At 44.7% G+C, this 26,655-nt stretch overlaps 1 protein-coding gene across 2 annotated transcripts in view; it reads left to right on the top strand.

The window, feature by feature from the left end:
• The first annotated feature begins 61 nt into the window (after positions 1-61).
• Positions 62-26,655, top strand: part of CCP2 (ubiquitin-fold modifier) — a 37,319-nt gene continuing 10,725 nt past the window's right edge. The window contains exons 1-2 of one of the 2 annotated variants that reach the window (XM_086493942.1): positions 62-181; positions 262-324. In XM_086493942.1, the coding sequence (XP_086350068.1) occupies positions 153-181; positions 262-324 (92 nt within the window). In that variant the 5' untranslated portion in view covers positions 62-152. The remainder of the gene's footprint in view (positions 182-261; positions 325-26,655) is intronic. The other variant, XM_086493941.1, reaches the window with a different exon arrangement.

The following is a 26,655-nucleotide window of genomic DNA, read 5'->3' as shown; positions in this document are numbered from 1 at the left end:
AAAGTCTTGGGGTTGGGTGACCATGCAAGAGGCACAATTACTTCAAGCATCGCGTGACCACTGCCTTACCATGCTTGGAAGATTATGTAAAGGGAAGAGAGCGTGCACACGTAATAAGTCGTAGAGTGAAAAACGCCAAGCTACCCACGAATATGGGTTCCGCTGCGCAGCCAACGAAGCCGTAACCTCTCCACTCCTTCCTTTCATTGTAGCTTGTCCGTCTTTGCATAGATTTCAAGTTACCGGAATAAATATGTGCAGGTCTGGAGGCAAGGTCTCATTCAAAGTGACGCTCACGTCGGATCCTAAGCTTCCTTTCAAAGTGTGAGTGCTTATCATGATCAAGTATCAGGCTCCCTTTCTTTTAATACGTTCTGCATGTAGAGGATTGTGGGTTTTCGCAATTCTGTATTACTGCTTGAAGCTTCTGTTTGTTTTGAATACTGGTCTGTTTTTATCATCTCGATGGTGCTGATCAGCACTGATTGAACATTATTTGGACTTGAAATCTTAGCTGACATGAGGTGTACGCATATATCTGGACCTCCCACCATCCAAAAACTAGAAAGATCGTTTTACTGTCCGTTCTTAACTCACAAAGTCTATCAAAGGACTTGCCTACAGAGCTGCTGCTTTTACTCCAGTATTAAAAAATACTGTAGCTCGACCTTAAATTTGGCATTCCCATAAAAAGCATACGCACCTTGTGGACAGGTTGGAAATTTGGTTCTAGAGAATCAATTCAAACCTTTATGTTTGGCTATGCGATAGCATTGGGAAGAGAGTTAAGGAAGGAAATAGTGTTTTGTGCTTATTATTTTGGTCCAAAGGTTGGGCGTTATGGTACTTTATGTTGGGAACTGCACTGAATGTCACAACTAGTAGACCGAATAGAATGAGAAGATTGTTCGATCATGATAAATTTAGTGCAATTGGTGAGATGTTCTTAGATTTGTCCATGTCAAGGTTAGTCTTTTCTTCACTATCATGATATATGAGTTAAAGAAGGAATTGTTAGACTCGCAGAAATGGGAAGCTCCTATGTGCGACACTTGCAGAGATGGGCAAAGAAAGTGAGCAACGGTGTGAGTTGTGCTGAAGTGTTAATGGTTGGTTGTTGAACCAGGATCCATGCCCCCAAAATTGGGCACTATACTTCTGGCACGTGCACCAAGAAGGTCGATGCAGGTCATGATTTCAAGGAAAATCAAGGGTTGTTTTGGATAAAAAATGAAGGTGGAGATACAAGAACTCTTTGGATTGGGTTCTTCTAACAAAGGAGTTGTTGTTGGTGAAAGAAAGAGTCGAAGGATTTTGAAGTTCAATGAAAAATGTTGAACAAGTACCTGGGTTCATGTATGCTCTATGTGTGCATGTGATAAGTGTAGACTCTCCAAATATTTTGTTTGTTTGGCTTGAGAGACGAATGTTTGTATCATTGCATCTCTAACTATTTACTATTTAGTGCATTTGATATATCCCGTTGAGTCCAACAAATCAATTTGGATGTGATGACTAGTTAGTGGAACTAATGCATCAGGTACATCCTGTTGGGTTTGATGAGTTAGACTTGGATGAGATGACTAATTAGTGGATAACTATTCCATCCGTAGCACCTGTATGAGTTTAGACCCGGATGTGATGGTAGTTTTGTGGTTGCATCTATGATTGCATGTGGTTTGAATGATATTTATGTGCTATGTTCACTAGACAAGATAGCTGTAAGCATCTCTGCAGCGTGTGGATGGTGGTTAATCCGTTGTGATGCTTATCTTATGATGTGTGCTCCATAATGTGCACTGCTTGGATGACATGTCGATGCGCTGTATGCTTGATAGCAGCATCAACTCGTCTTTTTGTTGTTTCTACAATTGTAATCAAGGACGATTACTTTTTTTTAAAGAGGAGAGAATGTCACAAATTGCTGACTAAGCAAACTTTAATTGAGGAGCTTGAGCAGCTTGAGGTGCTTACAAGGCGCCTATTGGAGAGGAGCTTCAGGTGCTTACTGACCAAAACAAAGCGGGTGGTTGATGTGGCAATTTAAAAATAGTAGGTGGCTGGTTTAGTTGCCCACACATAGGGGATGGATGATTTGGCAATTTAAACATAGCATGTGGTTGATTTGGATATCCAAAAATAGTAGGTGGTTGACTCGGCGATCCAAAAATAGCAATGACTAATTTGGCTGCCCAAGAATAGCATGTGGATAACTCAATGACCGAGAAATAGCAAGTGGCTGATTCGGCTACCAAAGAATGGCAGGAGGATGACTTAGCAATCCAAACAAATAGCAGCAAGTCAACACACAGATTGTAACTTGAGGGCACCATGTGCCAATTGAAAAGAACAGGCTGGAAGAGACTTTTAGCACTTCAAAACAATTGAACTGAAAGAGAGAGAGAGAGAATCCACGCGAGAGACATGGAGTGGCGGAGTTCCATTCCTAGAGAGCATTGGCCCCAAAACCCTGGCGCCCATTTCGGTATTTCTTTTATATTGCTTCAACAGGTTACAAGTGTTGGGTACTCCTCTGCTTTGTGTACTTTGGAATGCCAGAGAGAGACCCTCACCTTTACACATTTAAAGGCCTTGGGCCTACTGAAAGCACTCTCAATGAAAAGCTTCAGCTTCTAAACTTGACTTTTTGACACACCAAACAACCACGTCCTTCTTGAGTTGAGGCTGGTAAAAATATCGTTCTACCCCTTGCAAGGTATTATCGATGCCTCAATGCCTAACAAAAGGAGGATTATGGCACTCTGTCAACACCTTTTTTCTCAAATTCCATCACACACATGTTTTTCCACATTAAATAATGTTCCTTCTTAGTATAACCTGCAACTCTCTTGTTAGGTGCAGCGGAATGAATGTTTGAACTTTGCTCAAGATGAGTGCTCCGAACTGTGCTTAGGTTTCCTTTTCGTTCTTATGGAAGGTAGAGCCTTCCGTTCTTAATGAGAGTGCAATGATCACGAACAAAGTGAGTGGACACTGTGCGTGCAAGTGTATGAGACTGAGAGATAGAGAGAGGAGAATATGACACCAGAGACGACGTAAAACCCTCCTCTGAAGGCCCCACTCTCGTCGGCGAGAGTAGTCTACTTATGATTGCACAATCTGGTACAATGGGAATGCATGTGGCTGAAGCAAGTCTAGGCTATGTCGATGATGACGACGAGGATGACGACACCGACCTAAGGGCTGAAATCTGCAATCTTTTATCTGCTGTCCAAAAACGCTATGGGCTGAAATCCGCGGCAAGTCCAAAAACGCTGATTTTGGGGCTGTTTTCGGATGATCTTTGTTGCTGAAAATCTGCAGGTTTTAGGCTGAAAACTGAGGTTTCTTGGGGCTGAATCTGATGGTTCTTTATGGCTGAAAAACGCTGCATGCTGAGGTTCCATCTGTTGAAAACGCTAGCCTTATGAAAAACGCTAGGGCTGCAATCTGGAAACGCTAGGTGTGGGGGTGTGTGGGGGCGATGATATCCCGATGCAAAAACGCCAAGGACTAGGACTTGCTTGGCGATGGTGCTTGATGAAGAAAACGCTAGATGCTGAGTCTTGCTTGGGGAGGGGAGAACCGCCAAGGTCTTGCTTGAGAAGTTACTTGCTGAGCTTGGCTCCTGTTGCCTCTTCTGCCATTTAGTGCTAGTCTAGGTTTGCTTATATACAAACTTACTCAATTTGCCCTACCTACTTTCCAACAAAAGTCACTTAAAAATAATAAGTGAAAACTGCCAAAAATAGGTAAATAGGCTAAATGCACTAAAAAATTCCCCTGAAGGATTCTGATGGGAATGCTTATGATCATGCTGTGTGCAACCAGAGGATATGCATCTACACTAAGTGAATGGGCATGCACGGTCTACGAATAGACTCACAAAAGTGCCATATCACCTCTAAATCTAGACTGACTGGACTGATTGAACCCTTGTCGTGCTGTAGCTTGTCCACGGACACATAGGGTTAGATGTGTCACGTGTCATCTCTGCCCACTCTGTATCAGGTCAAAGATGTCTACAAAATGGGGATCTGTAGCATACTCATTAAGCATATCATCATAGTTCTGGTGATATATCGCTGAGATGGCTGATACTTGTGGCTTCCGAGATACCGCATCTGCCATCAAATTCTTCTTTCTCGCAACATGAAAAATTTAAAAATGGAACCGAGACAAAATGTTTGCCCATCTCATTTGCTTAATAGAAAGCTGCTTCTAGGACAAGAAGTGTCTCAAATTCTAATGATCTGTAAACACTGTGAATTCTGCTCCAAGCAAGTAATGTCTCCACTAAGTCAAAGTGTGTATCAATGCTAACAACTACTCCTCGAATCTGTGGACATACTCAAGTCTGGAAAACATTCTACTCTCGTAAGCTATGACATGCCCTCCTGCATTAAGACAACTCCCAGACTGCTACCACAAGCATCACAGTAAACCTGAAAAGGCTCTGGTAATATCAAAACAGGTCGTTAACTTTTTTGAACGTTGCAATTTCTGAGGGTCTCCAAGTGAACGAAACACTTTTCTGAGTTAGGGTATGCAAAGGCGAAGCAATCTCCGCAAACTTTCTAATGAACCACATGTAATACAAGCACTAATCAAAAAGCTTGGAACTTGATGCACATTCTTTAGTTCTCGCCAATTCTGAATGGTCTCTACCTTGGCTGGGTCCATTTGATCACCCTCTGCAGAGACGATGTGTTCCAAAAAGTGTCCTCTCACAAGAAAAATTCACTCTTCTTCCCATTGATCACTAATTTGTGTTTCCATTGTACCTCAAAAACTTGTAAGAGATGTTTCCTGTGTTCTGCTTCATTCTTGGCGAATACGATGATATCGTCAAAGAAGGTGCCTACAAACTATATGTACTCCCTAAAAATCCGGTCCATCATCCTGTAGAACGATGCAAAAGAATTTGCGAGACTGAAAGGCATCACTAAATACTCGTACAATTCGAAGGATGCCCTGAACGTGGTCTGGTATACATCTCCAAGAGCGATCCTGATCTTATGATGGCCATTTTTTAGGTCGATTTTGGTAAAACACGAAGAACCCTGTAGTGTGTCAATTATATCATTGATCCTGGGTATTGGAAACCTCATTTTGGGCTTTGCTCACTTTGTAAGGTGGAATACTGCCATTTATCAATTCATTCATATGATCGTCAAGTCTCTCAGCTCTCTTGGTAAACTGTCAAAGAAACAATCAGCTTGAGCTTGCAAAAATTCTTGTTCTTGTTCTAACTCTGACAAATTTGCCTTGTTATGTTCTTCCAAATCTCTTAAAAAGATTAAGTAAACACAAAGACTTGATTTCATTACTTTAAAAACGGAAAAAGCCGATACAAGTGGGACAGATTTGCCCTTTAAGTTTACATCTAGGATGATTTCTTTGCCTTTCTCATTCTTCAATGTGTCTTTTCTAGCACAATAGTCGACCACGACGCGGCCCTTGTGGTACCAAGGTGTCACAAGTTTGTGATGTGGCATACCCAACATAAATAGATTGGCCGAGACGACTGAACTATTTCCTAGGGTGTTTAGGTTTTTAAAAACCTAACCCCTACCAATGTGACGACCATGGCGGAGGGGCCTAAAGCGCAAACGTTGGCTGAAGGCTTCGCAATTCACGGATTGCTGTTGATGTGGCACTACTATGCGGACGCTTCACAATTTACGGTTTGAGTGCTGACGTGGCATTTGCGCCATGCTTTTGGAGGGCCAACAGCTTTTGGATTAGAGCTTTTAGACTGGATGCTTTTGGGGCTCTGCTTTTGGCAACCCTTGTTGAGAGCTCTGTATTAACCAAGTAAAAGAACTTCTTGAAAGGGGTCTAATTCGACCTAGTACTTCGACTCTTTGTTCATCAGTGCTCCATTTATTTCCTCATTGTGGGCTTTGCTCACTCTGCAAGGTGGCATACTGCCATTTATCAAATCAATCATATGATCATCAAGCCTCTCAAGACCTAGTAAACCATCAAAGAAACAATCAGCTTGAGCTTGCAAAAATTCTTGTCCTTGTTCTAACTCTGACAAATTTTGCTTGTTATGTTCTTCCAAATCTCTCAAAAAGATTAAGTAAACAAAAAGATTGGATTTCATTACTTTAAAAATGACAAAAGCCGATATAAGTGGGACAGATTCGCCCTTTAAATTTACGGATGATTTCTTTGCCTTTCTCATTGTTCAATGTGTCTTATCTAGCCCAATAGTCTGTGAGAACGTGTGTGCGGAAGAGAGAGAGAGAGAGAGAGAGAGAGAGAGAGAGAGAGAGAGAGAGAGAGAGAGAGAGTAGACTACGAACGCAAGATATGGTGAAGGGGGGCGATCAGTCCCCCCATGACTACCATGAGCAAAAGACCCAATAATACACAATAACCTGATGAGAACTGTGATATGTGAAAGTGGGTAGCCCCTTGGCCCCATAAATAGGTGCCCAAGGAGAGGTAGGGCAATGCCTGGAAAAACCCCCCACTACTCAACAAGGAAAAATAATATGAGGGCGCTCGGACAAGGTGGGCATCCGGCTCCAAACTCGGGCAGCTGGACCATGTACAACCTAGACTATGGGTGGCCAGGGCGGAGACATACTATCCGTACAAGTATGTGTAAGGTGTAGCGGAAGTGAATGTTGAACTTTGCTCAAGATGAGTGCTCCAAACTGTGCTCAAGGGTTCATTTTAATTACGGAAGGGAGAGCCTTCCGTTCCTTTAGCGAGAGAGTGTAAATGATCACAAACAAAGTGGTAAACACTGTGAATGAAGGTGCTGAGACTGAGAGATAGAGAGAGAAGAATACGACACCAGAATGTTGTCAAACCCTCTTCCAAAGTCCCCACTCTCTATGGCGAGAGCGGTCTACTATTGATTGCACAAATCTCTACAATGCAATGGACTTGCCAACGATGTCGACGACGACGATGAGGGGGATGAGGTGGGCTGAAAATCGAAAAAGCTAAGGGCTGAAATCTACAAATCTTGTATCTGCTGAATTTTGACTCTATGTCGGTGACGACGGCGATGTGATGACGATGCGCTGAAAAAAAATGCAGATGCTGAAATCTGCGAATAGCGGGCTGACTCTGCAAACGCTGGCTGATCTAACCGTGCGGCGAGGATCTGTTGCGGGAAGGTGAGATCTTCGAGGTTTGGGGGTTGCGGTACGGAGTCTAATTGCTGAAAATGCAAAATGCTGATGCTGTGGGCTGAATTGTCGCCAAGAAACTGCAAAACGCTAGGTGATCTGCAAATCTGGAAACACTAGAGGAATTGCTGAAAATCTGCTAACGCAGGCTGATCTGCAATTGCAAACGTTGGGGCTAATGTGCATTTGATGAAAACGCTGGCTGGTCTTTGGTGGCTGAAGACTCTATGTTCTCTTGCCGGGCTTGCTGAGAAGGTGCACTTCAGACGGTATTTGTTACCAGAAAGTTTTAGCGCTAGTTTTTTTATATATTAGCTTGGCCAATTTGCCCTACCGAGTTTCCCAACAAAGTCACTCATTAATAATAAGTGAAAAATGGCTAAAATAGGGAAATTAGGTTTTGTGCACTGTAAAATACTCCTGATGGAATTTGATGGTAATGCTGATGACCATGCTGTGTACAACCAGAGGTTATGCACCTCCTCTAAGTGCCTGGACATGCACGGTCTTCAAACAGACTCACAAAAGTGACAGAACACTTCCTAAGCTAAGCTAACTGAACCCTTGTCATGAAGTAGCTTGTCCACATGCACATAGGGTTAGATGTGCACATGACATCCCCTCCTTTTTAAAGTGAGGTACTGGTACCGATCTGCATGGCTTCCTTGTAGGCTGCTGTCGCCAGGAGGTGTATTTTTCCTCTTGCCTTCAATAAATAAGTACTAGATATTTTTATTTATTTTTATTTTTACTTGTTTCCTCGGGACCCTTGAAAAGGTGCAAGTGGACATTGCATGGCCAGTGTGAAACGGCTGCGGCCGAATAGGTTTCTCACATTGGGAGTCTGGGTCGGTCAGTCGGGGACTGGTCGGGCCAGTTAGCACTGAATTCTGATGAGTATGGAGGCCTGTGCCCGCCAAATGAAATCTGGGCCACTCGGAAAGTCACTTACAACTTTATAAGTGAGTGGGAACTAGGGAATTAACTCAAAGGGGCAAATTGGACACTTGGCAGTTGTAGAGCCATTTGCAAGACACCTCAGCTGGAGGGGGCGCCCATTTGAGGCTAGGGCTGATTTTTGCTCATGGAAGTGACCTACAGTGTGTGTGTGAGTAGTGGGTGCAGATCTACAGCTTTAATGGAAAGCTTGCCTTCTCCTCTGTTTCATGTAGTGCGATGACTTGCTCTCGTGCATCTCTCTCCCCCCTTTGGCACATATGGTAATGCCCCACTAGTTGGGCTACTCAGATGAACATGTACAGTTCTGGGGGTTTATGCGCGTTTGCCAAGGCAAGAGCCTTCTGAACAGGAACCGGATTAGCTAATTGGTAATCCCCCATAGGTACGCACAGTTCCATCGTGAAAGATTGCGAGTTCGGAGAGTTTTCTCACGTGAAAACGTGTCCAATTCACAAGGGAACTGTCCCATTGCGTGCGGGAGCCCTTGGGACACCCGTAGGTGTGTTCGCTCCGCTAAAAACGATCCGAAACAGCGAATTACAGCCTGCTGTGTTTTTCTGCAGGTTTAGGGTTTCGCACCTAAATTGCAGGGGAACCCCGGGGGAGCCTCGTGAGAGCCTTGGGATGCGTATACAGGCTTTTGGGCACCCGGCAGTGGAAAACAAAGAATTACAGGCCGTTGAATTTCTGTGACAGCTCACCAGAAAGCTTCCAGATAGCGAGGGAATCCGTTCTAGACTGGTGCTTTTGACCTACAGGGGTTTTTGCATCGTTATGCTGCCAAAATCAGGTCGAAAATCTGCATTTTCAGCCCTCGCCAGGTTTGGACAGCTTTGTGAAAGCTTGTGCTAAGTGGTTGGATCGTCTACCTTAATTTGAATAAAGAAATACCGAAAGGGGCGCCAATCTTTGGGGCCTACAGGGTGTCAGTCTCGTGTGCGCAGTGGCATTCTGATCGCTGGACGCAACTGTGTTCTCTTTCCTTCTCAGTGCTCTGTGTAAAGTTAACAGGTAATTGAAATAGTTCCGCACTCTACGTTGTACAGGCCGGTTATATGGTTCCATCGACGGGATAGTCACTTTTTCTTCAAAAGGTGCAGCGTGGATTGTTGTGGGTGAAAGCAACACAGAGCTTGTCGATATGGCAGAGAAGAGAGACCAAGTACTTGAAGAGGGATCTTCCTCACATGGCACAAAGAAAATTCCTTCAACTCTTCAAGAAGAGGACAGGTTGTTTAGAACTCAACTGTGTTGCTGCATGGACATGTTTCAGCAGTTGGCTAACAACCCAAGGATGCAGGAGTTCTTACAGGCTCCGACACAGGGTTTTCAGCCTCCTACACAGGGCATGACTGAGCCGTTGCAGGAAAAGCAATGCGCAGAGGACTCATGATGCTCGAGGGAAAGCCCATGTGGTTGAGCAACTAGCGGTGTCCAATGATCCAAAGCAACTTGCTTTAGCTGGACAGGAACCGTTTGTGAATGGTCAAGGGAGTAATGAACACGCTATGCGTCAGACCCTTCCATTACCTATTACTTATCCTGGTTATTTTGGAGGTGGTTCAGTGTTTCAAGCTATGGCTGGACCTTCCACAGGTTATATGCCAGGGAACGTGTTCGGGACAATGCAAACAGGCATGGGCAACCCTATGTACGCGAACATGGGTGTCCAACCAGGTTTTCAGGGTGCCTATGGCCAGTTTCGAGTGCCTGGAACACACTTTGGTATGGCTGGTTTTTCGTAGCCACACGTACAAAATGCAGATATGACAGGGAAAACAATTGATGCGAGTGCTGGAATGAACATTCATGGAGCACCACTGTTACAGGCACCGATTTACGATAATGTGGCTCCTTTGAGTCAGCTTAAGGATTACAAGGAAGGTGGGTAGGGAGTGAAGTTTGAAACTTTCAGAGGAACTGAGGATCAATTGAAGGCTTTGACCTTCATACAACAGTTCGACGCAGCTTATGCTGGAGGAAACTTCGCGGAATCTTCAAAGATACGCAAGGCTGCCACTTTCTTGAAAGGGAATGCACTTCAACGGTGGGCCACATTGTTGAACCAGGGTGAAGCCCCGACAACGTGGGTCCAATTCAAATAGCTTTTTGCGCCTGCATGGTTGACAAACACTTTTGAAGTGGATGTGATGACAGAATGGCACGAGTTGAATGCTAAGCAATGTGCGAACTTGGAAGAGTACGATAAACAGTTTTGGGCCGCATTGTTGCCAGTCACCTCTTACAGATTTGTGCCATTGTCAGAACAGATTGAGAAGTACTGTTGCGGATTGCCCAAGAAAATCAGGGACTACTGCACAAAGACTACTGTCATGAATATGTTTCAGTTGATAGAGAATGCAAGAGTGGCCAGCAATCTGTCGAAGGGAGATTCCGATGGATTTAATAGCCACAAGAAAGGGTCCGAGGGCAAATAGTTTTCAGCCAAGGGCAATGTTGCAGCAAAGCCTTCTGAGCCTCCCACAAAGAAGTCCTCCACTGAAGAAGGTGATACGTCCAAGAAGCAGTCTAAGTCTTATTCGGGATGAGGACAAGGACAAAAAAGGCATTTTTTTGGCAAAACTTTTGAAGAACGGAAAGCTCTTAGGGAGGCCAAGAAATGCTACATTTGTGAACAGGAAGGACATTTTGCGAATGAATGCCCACAGAAGAAGTCACAGGACAAGGATGACAAGTCAGACCATAAAGGGAAGAAGCCAAAGCCAAGTGCAGGACTTGTTCCAGATTTGGTTGGAGACCAGCCAAACACAGATGCCACGGAGCTGTGCAGAGCTTGGGGCAAAGTTAGAGACCAGACAATGATTGTTTTCTTTGATCTAGGAGCCCGTGCAAATTTCATATCACCAGAATTGGCATCAAAGTTGGGCATTCGTGCAGAGGAGATGGGTATGACAGGGGAAGCAGGTTTGGCATGCCCAGGTCATTCAAAGCTTGTTACTCCCATTTTGGGGAAGCTTCATCTTCACATTCAGAGCTATGTGGATGCAGAACAATTTCATATTATGCCACTTGAGGGCTGTGATGTGTTACTAGGTATCCCATGGTGTTACAGGTTGCATGCTATGGTAGATACTTACAACAAAAAGATTACCCTTGTACATAGAGGAAAGACTCATGTCCTTGATGTAAAGCTTAAAGGCGAGTCTGTTCCAGTTGTTTCTGCTTCTGCTATTTCATCTGTAATAAAGAATCATCTTTCTGCGTACTTGATCTTTGCAAAAGAAGTACCTCAAGTTGTATCTAATTTGTCTACCTTAGATAAAGACAGGTCAACTTTTTTGAGTGGTTTCAGTGATTGTTTTTCGGACTCTTTGCCAGGGGAGTTACCTCCTGAGAGAACTGAGGATCATACTATAGATCTTGTGCCAGGTTCTAGTCCACCGAATAGACCACCATACAGGGTTAGTGCAGCCCAACAGAAAGAGATTCTGAGTCAGGTCAACGAGCTTTTAGAGAAGGGGCTGATTCAGCCCAGTTAATCCCCTTTTTGTTCGCCTGTACTCTTAGTGCAGAAGAAGGATGGTTCATGGCGCATGTGCATTGACTATCGCGCCTTGAATAAGAATACTATCAAGAACAGGTTCCCCATACCGAGGATAGATGACATTCTTGATCGGCTTGAGGGAGCGTCATTGTTTACAAGAATAGACCTAAAGAGTGGGTACCATCAGATACGCATTAGGCCAGAAGATGTCCATAAGACTGCGTTCAGGACAACATTTGGTCTCTATGAGTTTCTTGTTATGCCATTTGGTCTCACAAATGCTCCTGCCACGTTTAATAGAATGATGGACAGAATTTTTAGACCACATAGAAACTTCGTGGGTACCTTCTTTGATGACATGATTGTCTATTCGAAGTCCGAAGAGGAACATAGGGATCACTTGACTGCAGTTTTCAATGAGTTACGTAAGAACAGGCTACTCATTAATGCGAAGAAGAGTGAATTCTTTTTGCAAGAGATTCACTTCCTTGGGCACATTGTTTCAAAGGATGGGGTACGCATGGATCCCGCTAAAGTGGAAGCATTTAGATCATGGCCATACTTGAAGTCCGTACATGACATCCGAAGCTTTCTAGGCTTATGTTCCTACTACAGGAGGTTCATCCGAAATTTTAGTGAGATTGCTTCTCCACTCCATGCACTACAAGGAAAAGGAGTTACTTTCAAGTGGACAGCCAAGGAAATTTTAGCGTTCAAACACTTGAAAGAGAAGCTGACTTCAAATCCGGTAATCATTTTGCCAGATCTTTCGAAACCTTTTGTGGTTCAGTGTGATGCGTGTGGCCATAGTCTTGGTGCAGTTCTAATGTAAAATGGCCGAGTAGTCGCATATGAGAGCAGAATTCTTTTGAAGACTGAAAGGAACTTGCAAGTCTATGAGAAAGAATTGCTGGCAGTAATTCATGCTCTCACTAGTTGGAAACACTATCTGCTAGGGGCTGATTTTGTTGTCCAAACGAATCATCAAACCTTGCGATATTTTCTCACACAGATGAAGCTGTCTGAGAAGCACATGCGATGGGCAAACATCTTGTCAATGTTCCATTTTCAGATTGTGCATGTGCAAGGGAAAAAGAACGTGGTGGCTGATGCGTTGTCACGAAAGCCCCAAATTTCAGCAGTGTCAATTCCGTACCATTGTGAACTAGACGAAATGAAGACACAATATGCTGAAGATTCAGATTTTGCAAGGATCTATGACCAGCTTGTTGATGGGCAACATCATGAGCACTATATGCTTAAGAATGACTTTCTCATGATGCATGGAAAGTTATGCGTTACTAAACAGTTACGGCCAAAGATTTTGATGGAAAGTCATGCTCCACCTTATGCTGGGTGAAACCGGCCTGTTCAATCCAAAAAGGGCGGTAGACTTTACTTTAAACCTTGATTTAGCTTTCACCCATTATTAGTCGTCTATTTTACCTGTACTTTCAAGACACAACAAAGGGGAGAGGGATACAGGCTGCTAGATTGCACCTGTATGAGTAGACGGACACCAGATTGGCCCCTAACTTAGGCGCCCCTTTCGGTATTTCTTTATTGTTCAAAAGAGGGAATAAACGCTGTGGTTCCCTACAAGCTGCCCCGCACAAACTCGGCTGAATTTCCACTGTTCCAGCCTGATTTCGGCCAACATAACTGTACTAGAACCCTTCACGGTCAGTATTCCCACGCATTGACTGACTTTCCCGACGCATACGGGCACTTTGCAAAACCTGGCGAGAATCTGCAGCACGCTGAATTCTCTGTTTTCAGCCCTGAAAATGCGCCAGATCGCCTGTACAGCGGTCCCCTTGCGTCCCCGAACCTCCTGGGGGTATTAGGGTCCGTTTAGGGCCAAAACCCTAAACCTGCAAAAATACACAGCAGGCTGTAATTCACTGTTTCGGGCTCCGTTTCGCGTGCCGGTCGCATCCCTAGCAAGTCCTCGAGCTCCCGCACCTGTAGGGCTACTTGCCCTTTGAATCGGACGAGATTTCTGGCGTGAAACCTCTCCGAATTCACCTATACCTGCGGGGGGATTAGCCGCTAGCTAATCCAGTACCTGTGCAAGAGGCTCTTGCCTCGGCAATCGCGCATGAACCCACACAACTGTACATTGGTCAAATGAAAAGCCCACTAGAGGGGCATAACATACTGCCAAAGGGGAGAGAGAGGGCAGTGCGTAGCGTGCAGGGCATCACTCCTGGCACCGCACTGTGCATAAGAGGGAAAGCAAGCACTCCATAGCTCTTAACCTGTGACAGAGACTTGCAAAATGAGCCTCCCAGCTATAAATCACGTTTTTGCCTTCTCTATAAGTAGTAAACTGGCCTCAAAGTGCCAAGTGTCACTCATTTGTGCATTTTCCCGCTTTAGACCCTCGGGTCTAAAAATATCTCACCTGCAGCCTCTGTTGACTTGGCCACAGAGTAACAAAATGATCCCCATGTCAAACTGCACGTAATGACGCGAAGACATTTTCAGGTCCCAAAATAGCAGTTCCCTAAATTTTAGGAGATGCTGCCATTGTATCTTTCTAGGTCATCCGACCCTCTTTGTACACTGCGGCCACATCCAGAACTGAAATGTAGCCTCTGTAGCAAAGGATTCCACTTTGGCTAGTCAATGACCCCACTTGGCTAACCATAGTCCTTGTCCAACCTTAGTGCTCTCTTGCCCTCAGGCCCGGACTCCCTCTGGACAGTTCCACACTAGCTATGCAATGCAGGGCAGTTAGATTTCCCGAGGGGTGTTTCCAAAAAGTGAAAGTAAATAGATAATAAGAAAGAAATCAACAAAAAGGATAGATAGTAGTCACACGCTGGTGACATACCCCCCTCTTGAAATCTCAAACGTCCTCGTTTGCATCTATGTCGTCCATGCTTACTGTCAACACTGATGTATTCAACACCTGTCGACACATATACGACACATACATGCTCATTGTCAACCCTGGTGTATTCAACACCTCGTCGACTCATGTATTGCCTGCGTGTGAACCCTGTCCCAATGACATAGTGGTAGCTTCGCACTCTGCCATTGCTTTGAGTCACTAACTTTCCAATGACAAAATGGTAGCTGCACATTTTGCCACTGTCTTATAGTACACGTTGGATCCCGTAACACTTTCGAGCATACCCAAACCGACAGTTTAAGAATGCAGTTACACATGTACTCTTTAATAGAAGCAATCACTGTATCCTTGACAGACTGACAAGAAATACTCACTTCTATAGCACTAACCAAACTTTTGGACATTCCATAAGAGCAATTGCCAAACTGACAATCTGTACAGCTCTAACATTCATGTAACAGGTATTTGATTTGAGCTCACTTTAAATACCATGTACATCATTTGTTTCAAAAGCCATTGTCACACTGACAATCCATTTAGCTTTGAAACTCAAGGGGTCAAGGTAGGTTGCAAATCGAAGGCTTCCAGGTAAAGTGATAACACAGTTGGTGACTCTGCAAGTTCACCTTCTTCCATCCACTTAGCATCCATTGGTGGATAGTTTCTGAACTTTACCAAGTAACGCCTAGCAACCTTGCCTTTCACTTTCCTTTCTTTGTGTGCCAAAATCTGTTCAGGGACCAAGATTTCGTCAAGTTCCTCGACTTCCGGCTGATCTTCAGCTGGTATATCTTCTGGCACATCACCCACATAGGGTCTGAGAAGACTCACATGAAACGCATTGTGAATCTTCCAACTGTCAGGCAATTTCAGCCTATATGCAACATCACTGATTATGTCGCACACTTGAAAAGGCCCATAGTAACGCATGCTGAGCTTTGGAAACACTCTTTCCTTGCCCTTCATCTTCTTTAACCTTGCCTTTTCTCGCACAAAGGCATCCACATCTCTTCTCAATGTAGGCCAATAGAAGAATGTCTCAACCGCTTTAACTGTAGCATCGATACCACGATGCCCTGCATACGGTGGGACATGACTCTCTTCCATAACTTTGCGTCGCAATGGCTTTGTGACACACAATCTGCCATGCATCATCATGAACCCGTCTTTAAGAAGATAGTGTTCATGACGTTGTCCATCCATTAGTTGCTCGAAGACCCTTGCAAAATCTTCATCATTTGCATACTGTTCTCTCATATCATCAAGTTCATGATGATAAGGAATCGACACAGCTGAAATTTGTGGCTTTCTTGACAAGGCATCAGCCACAACGTTCTTCTTGCCTTCCACATGCACAATCTGAAAATGGAACATGGACAAGATATTTGCCCATCGCATATGCTTCTCAGATAACTTTGTCTGTGTCAAGAAGTATCGCAAGGTCTGATGGTCCGTTTGGACAACAAAGTCTGCACCTAGCAGGTAGTGTTTCCAACTTAAGAGCGCATGAATCACAGCCAGTAACTCTTTCTCATAGACCTGCATGGTCATCTCTGGCCCTTGCAAAATTCTGCTCTCATAGGCTACTACCCTGCCATCTTGCATTAGCACAGCACCAATGCTACTACCGCAGGCATCACATTGGACCACAAATGACTTCCTAAGATCTGGCAACACAATGACTGGATCCGAAGTCATCTTTTCCTTTAAGAGATTAAAAGCTGAAATCTCTTTTTGTGTCCATCTAAAGGTGACTGCCTTCTTTTGAAGAGCATGTAAAGGTGAAGCAATCTCAGCGAAATTTCGGATAAACCTTCTGTAATAGGAGCATAGTCCCAAGAAGCTTCGGACATCATGCACCGTCTTCAAATTTGGCCATGACTTGATCGCTTCGACTTTTGCAGGATCCATTCTGACACCGTCCTTTGAGACAATGTGTCCCAGAAAGTGAATCTCTTCCAGAAAAAACTCACTTTTCTTTGCATTGATGAGCAACCTATGACTGCGTAGCTCTTTGAACACAATGGCCAAGTGATGCCTATGCTCCTCTTCATTCTTTGAGTAGACTATCATGTCATCAAAGAATGTACCAACAAACTGCTGGTGTGGACGGAAAATTCTGTCCATCATCCTATTGAACGTAGCAGGAGCATTTGTGAGACCAAAGGGCATCACTAAAAATTCGTAAAGGCCAAACGTCGTTCTAAAAGCAGTCTTGTGCACATCCTCTGATCTAATGCGGATCTGATGATACCCACTCTTTAGATCTATCCTGCTAAACATAGCTGCTCCTTCTAATTTGTCCATAATATCATCAATTCTAGGTATAGGAAACCTATTCTTGATGGTATTCTTGTTCAGTGCACGGTAGTCGATGCACATACGCCATGAGCCATCCTTTTTCTGCACCAACAACACTGGAGAACAGAATGGAGATGAACTGGGCTGAATCAGCCCCTTTTCTAACAGCTCCTGTACTTGGCCCATTATCTCTTTCTGCTGAGCCGCACTAACCCTGTACGGAGGCTTATTTGGTGGGCTACTGCCTGGCACCAAATCTATCGCATGGTCCTCGGGTCTCTCTGGCGGTAATTGAGACGGTAATGAATCGGAAAAGCAGTCACTATACTGTTGTAAAAACATTGACCTTTCTTTATCTAGCACAGATAAATTTGATTCATCACAATCTGACACTTCACGTGCAAAAACCAAGTACGCAGAAAGATGCTTTTTCATTACAGAAGTAATAGCAGAAGCTGATACAGTAGGAATAGACTCCCCTTTAAGCTTTACATCCAGAATGTGAGTCTTTCCCCTGCTCTGTACAGTGATCTTTTTGTTGTAGGCATCCATGATTCCCTGTACACGAAATAACCAAGGAATACCTAACAACACATCACATCCGTCCAGTGGCATGATGTAAAATTCTTCAGCATCTACATAGGACTGGATATGTAGACGCAACTTTCCGATGATGGGTGTCACAGCCTCTGTATGGCCAGGACATGCCAAACCTGCCTCTGCTGTATACCCCATCTCTTCAGGTCTGATTCCCAACTTTGAAGCCAATTCTGGGGAAATGAAGTTGGCTTTGGCACCTGGATCAAAGAAGATAAGCACTGTTTGATCCCTAACCTTTCCCCATGCTCTGCAAAGCTCACTTGCATCTGAATTTGGCTTGTCGCCCACCATATCTGGCACTAGACCAGCCATGGGCTTCTTTCCTTTCTTGTCTTCCTTGTCTTCAGAATCAGCTGGCCTTTTCTTTGTAGGACAGTTGTAAGCGATGTGGCCAGGCTGCTCACATATAAAGCATTTGTTCTCTGTCCTCAGGACCTTCTTTTGCTCTTCTGACTTGCGAGGAAAACGTCTTTTCCATTTCTTTGCTGGTCCTTTTTCTGATTCAGCCGTAGCTTTGTCTTTCCCTGCGTTGGCTGACTCCTGAGTCCCTTTAGGAGCCTCATTGGGAACGTGCTTCTTGGCTGAATTTTTCTTGCCTGATCCTGCCTTGACGCCAGTGTTAAATTCACAATCTTCTCCCTTGAGCAAACCATTGCCAGTGTTTGCTACCTCGATGAGCTGCGTCAAAGTAGTGACTTTTGTCTTCGTACAGTACTTTCTCAATCCTTTAGGTAGGCCACAACAGTATTTTTCAATCTGTTCTGTCAATGGCACAAACCTATAGGAAGTTACTGGAAGTAGAGCTTTCCAAAACTTCCGATTGTAATCATCCAGATTTCTGCAAGTGGCAGCATTAAGCTGGTGCCATTCTGTCATGACATCTGCTTCGAAATCATCAGATAACCATGCTGCTGCAAAAATCTGCTTGAAGTAAATCCATGTGGACGGAGCTTGCCCTTGAAGCAATAAAGTTGTCCACCATTGTCCCGCATTCCCTGTCAAGAAAGTGGCTGCCTTGCGGACCTTTGAAGCCTCTGTAAAGTTTCCCCCTGCATAGGCCTTATCAAACTGCTGGAGGAATGAAAGAGCCTTCTTCCTGTCATCAAACCCTGTAAAGGTCGTGAATGACACTCCTTTGCCACCTTCTTTGTACGGAGTTGGCCTCTCCAGCGGCGTTAAATTGTCATATGGAAGTGACTGAAACATGGGAACACTATTAGGGTTCATTTGTGTTCCTTGGCCGCTATTAACTTGACCTGGAAATGCCATATTTGGCTGCTGATTTGTAATTCCAGCCATACCAAAATTTGCTTGTGGCATCCCAAATTGTCCCTGAGTGCTTTGAAACCCTGGTTGCATACCCATGACACTGTACATGGGGTTAGGCATCATCGTTTGAGCACCCCCAAACACTGTTCCTGGCGTATAAAACTGATTTCCAGGTGCATGACCAGCCATGCTCTGAAATACCGATCCACCTCCAAAATAGCCAGGGTGTACTGAAGGTGGTGGGAAGACTTGTTGCATAGCCTGTAGGTTGCTTCCCTGCCCATTAGAACCAGCTATAGGCTGCTGAAAGGTGGCGGGCTGAACTGGTACAGCTTGAAAAACTGGCATCTCAGCCACCTGTTCTTGCACCTTAGGCATACGTTGTGGAGACTGCATGTTCTCCGTCAAGTGTACAGGTGTTTCCATTGACTGTGCGGTATGAATCACCTGTGCTCGAGCCTTAACAGGCTTTTGAATATGATCCAGTGACCCAACTTGCTGAGACGGAACAGGAGGTTGCAGAAAGGCTAAAAACCTTGGGTTCTGCATTACTTGTGTGAACATAGCCACAGCAGTAGCCAACTGGGTCCTGAATATATCATCATCAGTCTGTGGTGGTCTTGAGGACTCACCCACTTCATGTGTCTGTTGACCCTGTGAAGAGGAAACCTCTTCAGTCACATCATCTGGTCTGTCAGCCATAATTACAATTCCCTGTGTCTGGTCTATGATCCCTGTGTCTTCAAGCCCAAAACTGCCCAAGGCTCACTTCTATGGGAAAAAGTGATTTAATCCCGTCGATGGAACCATGAAACCGGCCTGTTCAATCCAAAAAGGGCGGTAGACTTTACTTTAAACCTTGATTTAGCTTTCACCCATTATTAGTCGTCTATTTTACCTGTACTTTCAAGACACAACAAAGGGGAGAGGGATACAGGCTGCTAGATTGCACCTGTATGAGTAGACGGACACCAGATTGGCCCCTAACTTAGGCGCCCCTTTCGGTATTTCTTTATTGTTCAAAAGAGGGAATAAACGCTGTGGTTCCCTACAAGCTGCCCCGCACAAACTCGGCTGAATTTCCACTGTTCCAGCCTGATTTCGGCAACATAACTGTACTAGAACCCTTCACGGTCAGTATTCCCACGCATTGACTGACTTTCCCGACGCATACGGGCACTTTGCAAAACCTGGCGAGAATCTGCAGCACGCTGAATTCTCTGTTTTCAGCCCTGAAAATGCGCCAGATCGCCTGTACAGCGGTCCCCTTGCGTCCCCGAACCTCCTGGGGGTATTAGGGTCCGTTTAGGGCCAAAACCCTAAACCTGCAAAAATACACAGCAGGCTGTAATTCACTGTTTCGGGCTCCGTTTCGCGTGCCGGTCGCATCCCTAGCAAGTCCTCGAGCTCCCGCACCTGTAGGGCTACTTGCCCTTTGAATCGGACGAGATTTCTGGCGTGAAACCTCTCCGAATTCACCTATACCTGCGGGGGGATTAGCCGCTAGCTAATCCAGTACCTGTGCAAGAGGCTCTTGCCTCGGCAATCGCGCATGAACCCACACAACTGTACATTGGTCAAATGAAAAGCCCACTAGAGGGGCATAACATACTGCCAAAGGGGAGAGAGAGGGCAGTGCGTAGCGTGCAGGGCATCACTCCTGGCACCGCACTGTGCATAAGAGGGAAAGCAAGCACTCCATAGCTCTTAACCTGTGACAGAGACTTGCAAAATGAGCCTCCCAGCTATAAATCACGTTTTTGCCTTCTCTATAAGTAGTAAACTGGCCTCAAAGTGCCAAGTGTCACTCATTTGTGCATTTTCCCGCTTTAGACCCTCGGGTCTAAAAATATCTCACCTGCAGCCTCTGTTGACTTGGCCACAGAGTAACAAAATGATCCCCATGTCAAACTGCACGTAATGACGCGAAGACATTTTCAGGTCCCAAAATAGCAGTTCCCTAAATTTTAGGAGATGCTGCCATTGTATCTTTCTAGGTCATCCGACCCTCTTTGTACACTGCGGCCACATCCAGAACTGAAATGTAGCCTCTGTAGCAAAGGATTCCACTTTGGCTAGTCAATGACCCCACTTGGCTAACCATAGTCCTTGTCCAACCTTAGTGCTCTCTTGCCCTCAGGCCCGGACTCCCTCTGGACAGTTCCACACTAGCTATGCAATGCAGGGCAGTTAGATTTCCCGAGGGGTGTTTCCAAAAAGTGAAAGTAAATAGATAATAAGAAAGAAATCAACAAAAAGGATAGATAGTAGTCACACGCTGGTGACACTGGGCATCGTGGAATCGATGCGACAGTGAAAGGGGTTGAGGCATTCTTCTATTGGCCAGCTTTGCGTCAAGATGTTGACACATTTGTAAGATCATGCTTAGTATGCCAAAAAGTCAAATTTGACAGACAAAAGCAATCGGGATTGTTGCAGCCATTGCCGATCCCAGATAGGCCATGGGAAAGCATAGCAATGGACTTTATCTTTGATCTTCCAAGGACACAAACATGCAATGATGGGATTTGAACTATCATTTGTAGGTTCAGTAAGCAGGCCCATTTCATTCCTGTGAGGAAGAAGATAAAGCCAGAACACATGGTCAAGATATTCATGAGCAATATCTTTGAATATCACGGGATGCCTCAGTCAATTGTCAGTGACAGGGATCCACGTATGACGAGTCTTTTCTGGAAGGCATTGTTTGGGAACACCATCTTCCATTGGTTGAATATGCTTACAATAACACTGTGCATACGTCAACAGGTAAGGCACCGTTTGAGATAGTGGAAGGAGGGAAGAAAGTCCCGCCCATTTTGCAGACTAAGGACAAGATTTTTGAGACAGACAAGTATACAGATATGGATGAAACATACAGGAAGATAAAGATTGCTCTTGAGAAGACTCAGGCTAAACAAAAGAAAGCTGCTGATCGTCACCGTCGTGAACTTGTATTTTCACTTGGTGATTGGGTGCTTTTGCGCTTTGAAAAGGCCAGGTTAAGGAAAAGGGAAGTCAAGGAACGCTTGTTTCCTAAGCTCAGTATGCGATATTATGGTCCTTTTCAGATTTCAGAAAAGATCAGCGATGTAGCTTACAGGTTGAAGCTACCCGAAGGCTGGAAAATACATAATGCTTTTCATGTCAGCCTTCTAAGACCCTTTGTTGGTGATGTGCCAGAGAATATGCTTGATGAGGAACAACCCGAAGTGGAAGAATTGGATGAAATCCTTGTTCTTGAACATATATTGGCACATAAAGAAAGAAAGGTTAGAGGAAAGGTTGCAAGACGCTATTTGGTGAAGTTCAAGATTTATCCATCGTTGGATGCCAAATGGATGGAAGAGTCTGAATTGGTTGATTCACCTCAGCTATTGCAATTGTATCTTGAAGCCTTTCAGATGGAACCCACATTGACGATGTAGTCTTTTCTGGAGCAAGGCAAGAGCATGGTTCATGATGCTCAAGAGAGTAGTTAAGCAATTGTATCTACTCTTTCCATACAACATTTAGCTAGAGAAGTTTGTGCTTGAGAGTTCACTAGAAGACTTCTATGCTTGATATATGTGTCGTAGCCAGGTTGGTGGGATTGTTTAATCGTCCAACGCTACATTTCCGGACGCATGTATATCTTGGATTCCCATCATAGAATATATATGATATCAGGAGATACCGCATGTATTATTGGCATGCAAGCGAGGTCGCTTGCAGTATTTCAAGGGTGGGGTGTGTCACCAGGAGGTGTATTTTTCCTGTTGCCTTCAATAAATAAGTACTAGATAATTTTATTTATTTTTATTTTTACTTGTTTCCCTGGGACCCTTGAAAAGGTGCAAGTGGACATTGCATGGCCAGTGTGAAACGGCTGCGGCCGAATAGGTTTCTCACATCGGGAGTCTGGGTCGGTTAGTCGGGGACTGGTCTGGCCAGTTAGCATTGAATTCTGATGAGTATGGAAGCCTGTGCCCGCCAAATGAAATCTGGGGCACTCGGAAAGTCACTTACAACTTTATAAGTGAGTGGGAACTAGGGAATTAACTCAAAGGGGCAAACTGGACACTTGGCAGTTGTAGAGCCATTTGCAGGACACCTCAGCTGGAGGGGGCGCCCATTTGAGGCTGGGGCTGATTTTTGCTCATGGAAGTGACCTACAGTGTGTGTGTGAGTAGTGGGTGCAGGTCTACAGCTTTAATCTCTGTTTCATGTAGTGCGATGACTTGCTCTCGTGCATCTCTCTCTCCCCTTTGGCACATATGGTAATGCCCCACTAGTTGGGCTACTCAGATGAACATGTACAGTTCTGGGGGTTTATGCGCGTTTGCCAAGGCAAGAGCCTTCTGAACAGGAACCAGATTAGCTAATTGCTAATCCCCCATAGGTACGCACAGTTCCATCGTGAAAGATTGCGAGTTCGGAGAGTTCTCACGTGAAAACGTGTCCAATTCACAGGGGAACTGTCCCATTGCGTGCGGGAGCCCTTGGGACACCCGTAGGTGTGTTCGCTCCGCTAAAAACGATCCGAAACAGCGAATTACAGCCTGCTGTGTTTTTCTGCAGGTTTAGGGTTTCGCACCTAAATTGCAGGGGAACCCCGGGGGAGCCTCGTGAGAGCCTTGGGATGCGTATACAGGCTTTTGGGCACCCGGCAGTGGAAAACAGAGAATTACAGGCCGTTGAATTTCTGTGACAACTCACTCACCAGAAAGCTTCCATATAGCGAGGGAATACGTCCTAGACAGGTGCTTTTGACCTACAGGGGTTTTTGCATCGTTATGCTGCCAAAATCAAGTCGAAAACCTGCGTTTTCTGCCCTCGTCAGGTTTGGACAGCTTTGTGAAAGCCTGTGCTAAGTGGTCGGATAGTCTACCTTAATTTGAATAAAGAAATACCGAAAGGGGCGCCAGTCTTTGGGGCCTACAGGGTGTCGGTGTCGTGTGCGCAGTGGCATTCTAGTCGCTGGACGCAACTGTGTTCTCTTTCCTTCTCAGTGCTCTATGTAAAGTTAACAGGTAATTGAAATAGTACTGCACTCTACGTTGTACAGGCCGGTTATAGCTGCCAACAATTCGGGATAATCTTTGAAAAACTCTTCATCAACCCACACTGCCTCGTGGGTGCCTCGATCCTTGAACTTCAAAAAGTACTGTCTCACTTGCTTCTCTGAACCATGGCGAAACTGATGCAACAACACTTGCTCCGGCTCCATGACTTCAACTTCATCGATGATCTCCGGTTCTTCTTCTTCTGAAATGTCCTTTGGAGGTGTTCCGTAAAACACTTTCAACCAAGAAACATGGAAAACATTGTGCATTGACCATAAGTTAAGCAATTGCAATTTCATTGAACCTCATTTATCTTTTTAATGCCAGGAAATGGGTTATACATTTTGAAAGACAACTTTGGACACTTCTTTTCAACTTGCTTAAGACGTTACTTCATGATTCTTAAATACACCCAATCCCCTTTCTTGATCGAAACATCCTGACGATACTTGTTAGCCTGGCGTGAGTAAGACTCCCGAGCCTTGCTTAGCCGAAGCTTCACACTCTTAGAAATCTCTTCCAATGACTGACTTTCCGCATTGGCATCAGGCATTTGATTGACCGAGCGAGTCAAAAGTGACTGGAACGGACGGCCAAAAGCTGCCTCATACGGAGTTCGACCAATGGCAGAGGAAAAGAGTCATTTAAAATAGCCTGAATTAATGGGTGATAGAGCTCCCAATGGGACTGCTGATCATGCACATATGACTTTAAAACATCAAAAGCCAACTGATTGTAAATCTGAATCTGACCATTTAATGTGGATGAAAAGCCGATGAAAAATTTAGCTGTAACAGGCTTGGACACTCCAAAGTCAAGAATCAACCTCGACAGCACCAAATAACCACTTCAAAACAATTCACAGATCACAATAGATTTGCACTAGCCCGGCGGAGTTCCGTGCCTAGAGATATTGGCCCCAAAGACTGGCGTCCCTTTCGGTATTTCTTTTTATATTAATCAATCATCAAAGTACAAGAGAGTGGTTAGGGTTCACTCTCAGACTCTGCGTCGAGATGCTCTGAGAAGTGAGGCCCTCACCACTAATTTAAAGGTTACAAGGGATGCCCAAAAGCAGAGCCCCAAAAGCTTTAAAAATCAAAAGCATCAGTTCTCTCTCTTAGAGAGAGAGAGTCTTTTTTTTTATTAAAAAAAAAGCAAGTTCTCTCTCTTTTATGCAAAAAGCAACGCCCAAAAGCTGCCAGCGCAAATTGCGGCGCAATTTCCGAAAAATCCGTACAACCCTGCCATGTGGCACTGGCGCCAGAAATTAGGGTTTCAGGCAGCAGTTAGGGTTTCCAGAAATCAGGGTTTGCTGCGAATTAGGGTTTTTGGCAGTTTTTGGGGTTTGCAGGAATTTTAGGGTTTCTGGCAGAAATTAGCGTTTCTGCTGTCCGCCACGTCATCACTTTGTGACATTAGCTTAGTGCCAAAATTTTCAAAGAGTGCGCACAAAAAATTGGATGTGAACTTAACATCCCTATCTGAAACAATTGATTTGGGCAAACCACAGAGGGGGTACCAATGCTTAATGAACAACCGCGCTACATCTTGTGCGGTGGCTGTGGCCTTACAAGGAATCAAGACGCAAAATTTGCTGAAACGATCAACAATTGTCAAACATTGAGTGTTCCTTGAATGCAAAACTAGGTGGAAGGTTAGTCACAAAATCCATGGAAATATCCTGAAAGGTCCATCGGGAATAGGCAACGGAAGCAAGAGGCCTTGCTGCTTACCCCGAGGAGCTTTTTCCTTTTGACAAATAGTGCACTGTGTGACATAACAAAACACATCCTTTCGCATTTTAGGCCATTAAAAGAATCTTTCTATTTTTTCTAGAGTGGTGTTCATTCTCGTGTGCCCACCGGTGAGAGTCATGTGCATCGTGCATGTTCGGGAATAATGTTTATAAAGGCATTTTAGGCCTCGAGTCCAAGGGCCCAAATGTGAATGGCCCTTGGACCTTTAGGTCACTCATATAATAAAGAGATAGCCCCAAACTCACTACAAGGGGGTCTTTTCCCAAATCGTACGAACTCTCTCTCTCTCTCTCTCTCTCTCTCTCTCTCTCTCTCTCTCTCATTTTCTCCTCTCCACGCCATCTCCTTCTGAACCAGTTTCGTGGGCTTCTCCTGCTTTACTCTACCCTTCTTCTCCATGGCCATCACAAGAGGTACCAAGTAAGGCTTCTTCTTCACCTTCCCCACACGTGGTATTAGAGCCTAGGGTTTCCCAGAAGAGCCATCTCGCGAGCACAAATCAGAATTTTGATTTTGCTCGCTGCGCGCATGGATTTCTGCCAAATTTGCCTCAACTTTTCGCGAAGGAGTCTCCTCATCTTGTAGAATAGACCCACGGTGACCATTTCCGCAAAATTAGGGTTTCGAAAACTGGCAAAGAGCAGTCAATTTTTGTTGAAATTGACCAATTTCGACGTCAATTCGACACAATTTCAGCAGGGCGAGTTTCACAGGTCATTTTTACAGGTATTTCCACTAGTACTGGTCTGAAAATTCAGCAAAGTAGGTGTTTACAGGTCTGAATTTTGCCCTAAAACAGTGAATTTTAGCAAGCAATAGATGTATTACACCTTGTGGAAACCTTTGGTAAGGGTTTGGCAGTGAATGTAAGCCGTTTTGGACTGATTTTGAGTGAAAATCGGTTGCTGTTTTTTAGAGAGAACAGGCTGTTTTTGGCCTATTTGCGCACATTTGGGTGTGTTGAAGTCGCCAAATCAGGGTTTTAGCATTTGCACTCACTTGGGATGGCTTCAAGCAGTGAAAGTGGCAATCTTTTGCACATTCAGAAGCTTGAAGGGGCCCATAACTTTGCGATATGGAAGAAGCAATGTTATAATGTGATGCTGCAAAAGAAACAGGCAAAACCGATTAAAGTGCAGGGACAGAAACCTATTGACATGTCGGATGAGGAATGGGAGGAAGTGGACAAGTTAGCTCGTTC

This window comes from Adiantum capillus-veneris, chromosome 21 (assembly GCF_014529385.1).
Source record: "Adiantum capillus-veneris isolate H3 chromosome 21, ASM1452938v2, whole genome shotgun sequence".
NCBI lineage: Eukaryota > Viridiplantae > Streptophyta > Polypodiopsida > Polypodiales > Pteridaceae > Adiantum > Adiantum capillus-veneris.
Note: the sequence above shows the minus strand (reverse complement) of the source record. Positions and strands in the feature narration are given on the sequence as shown.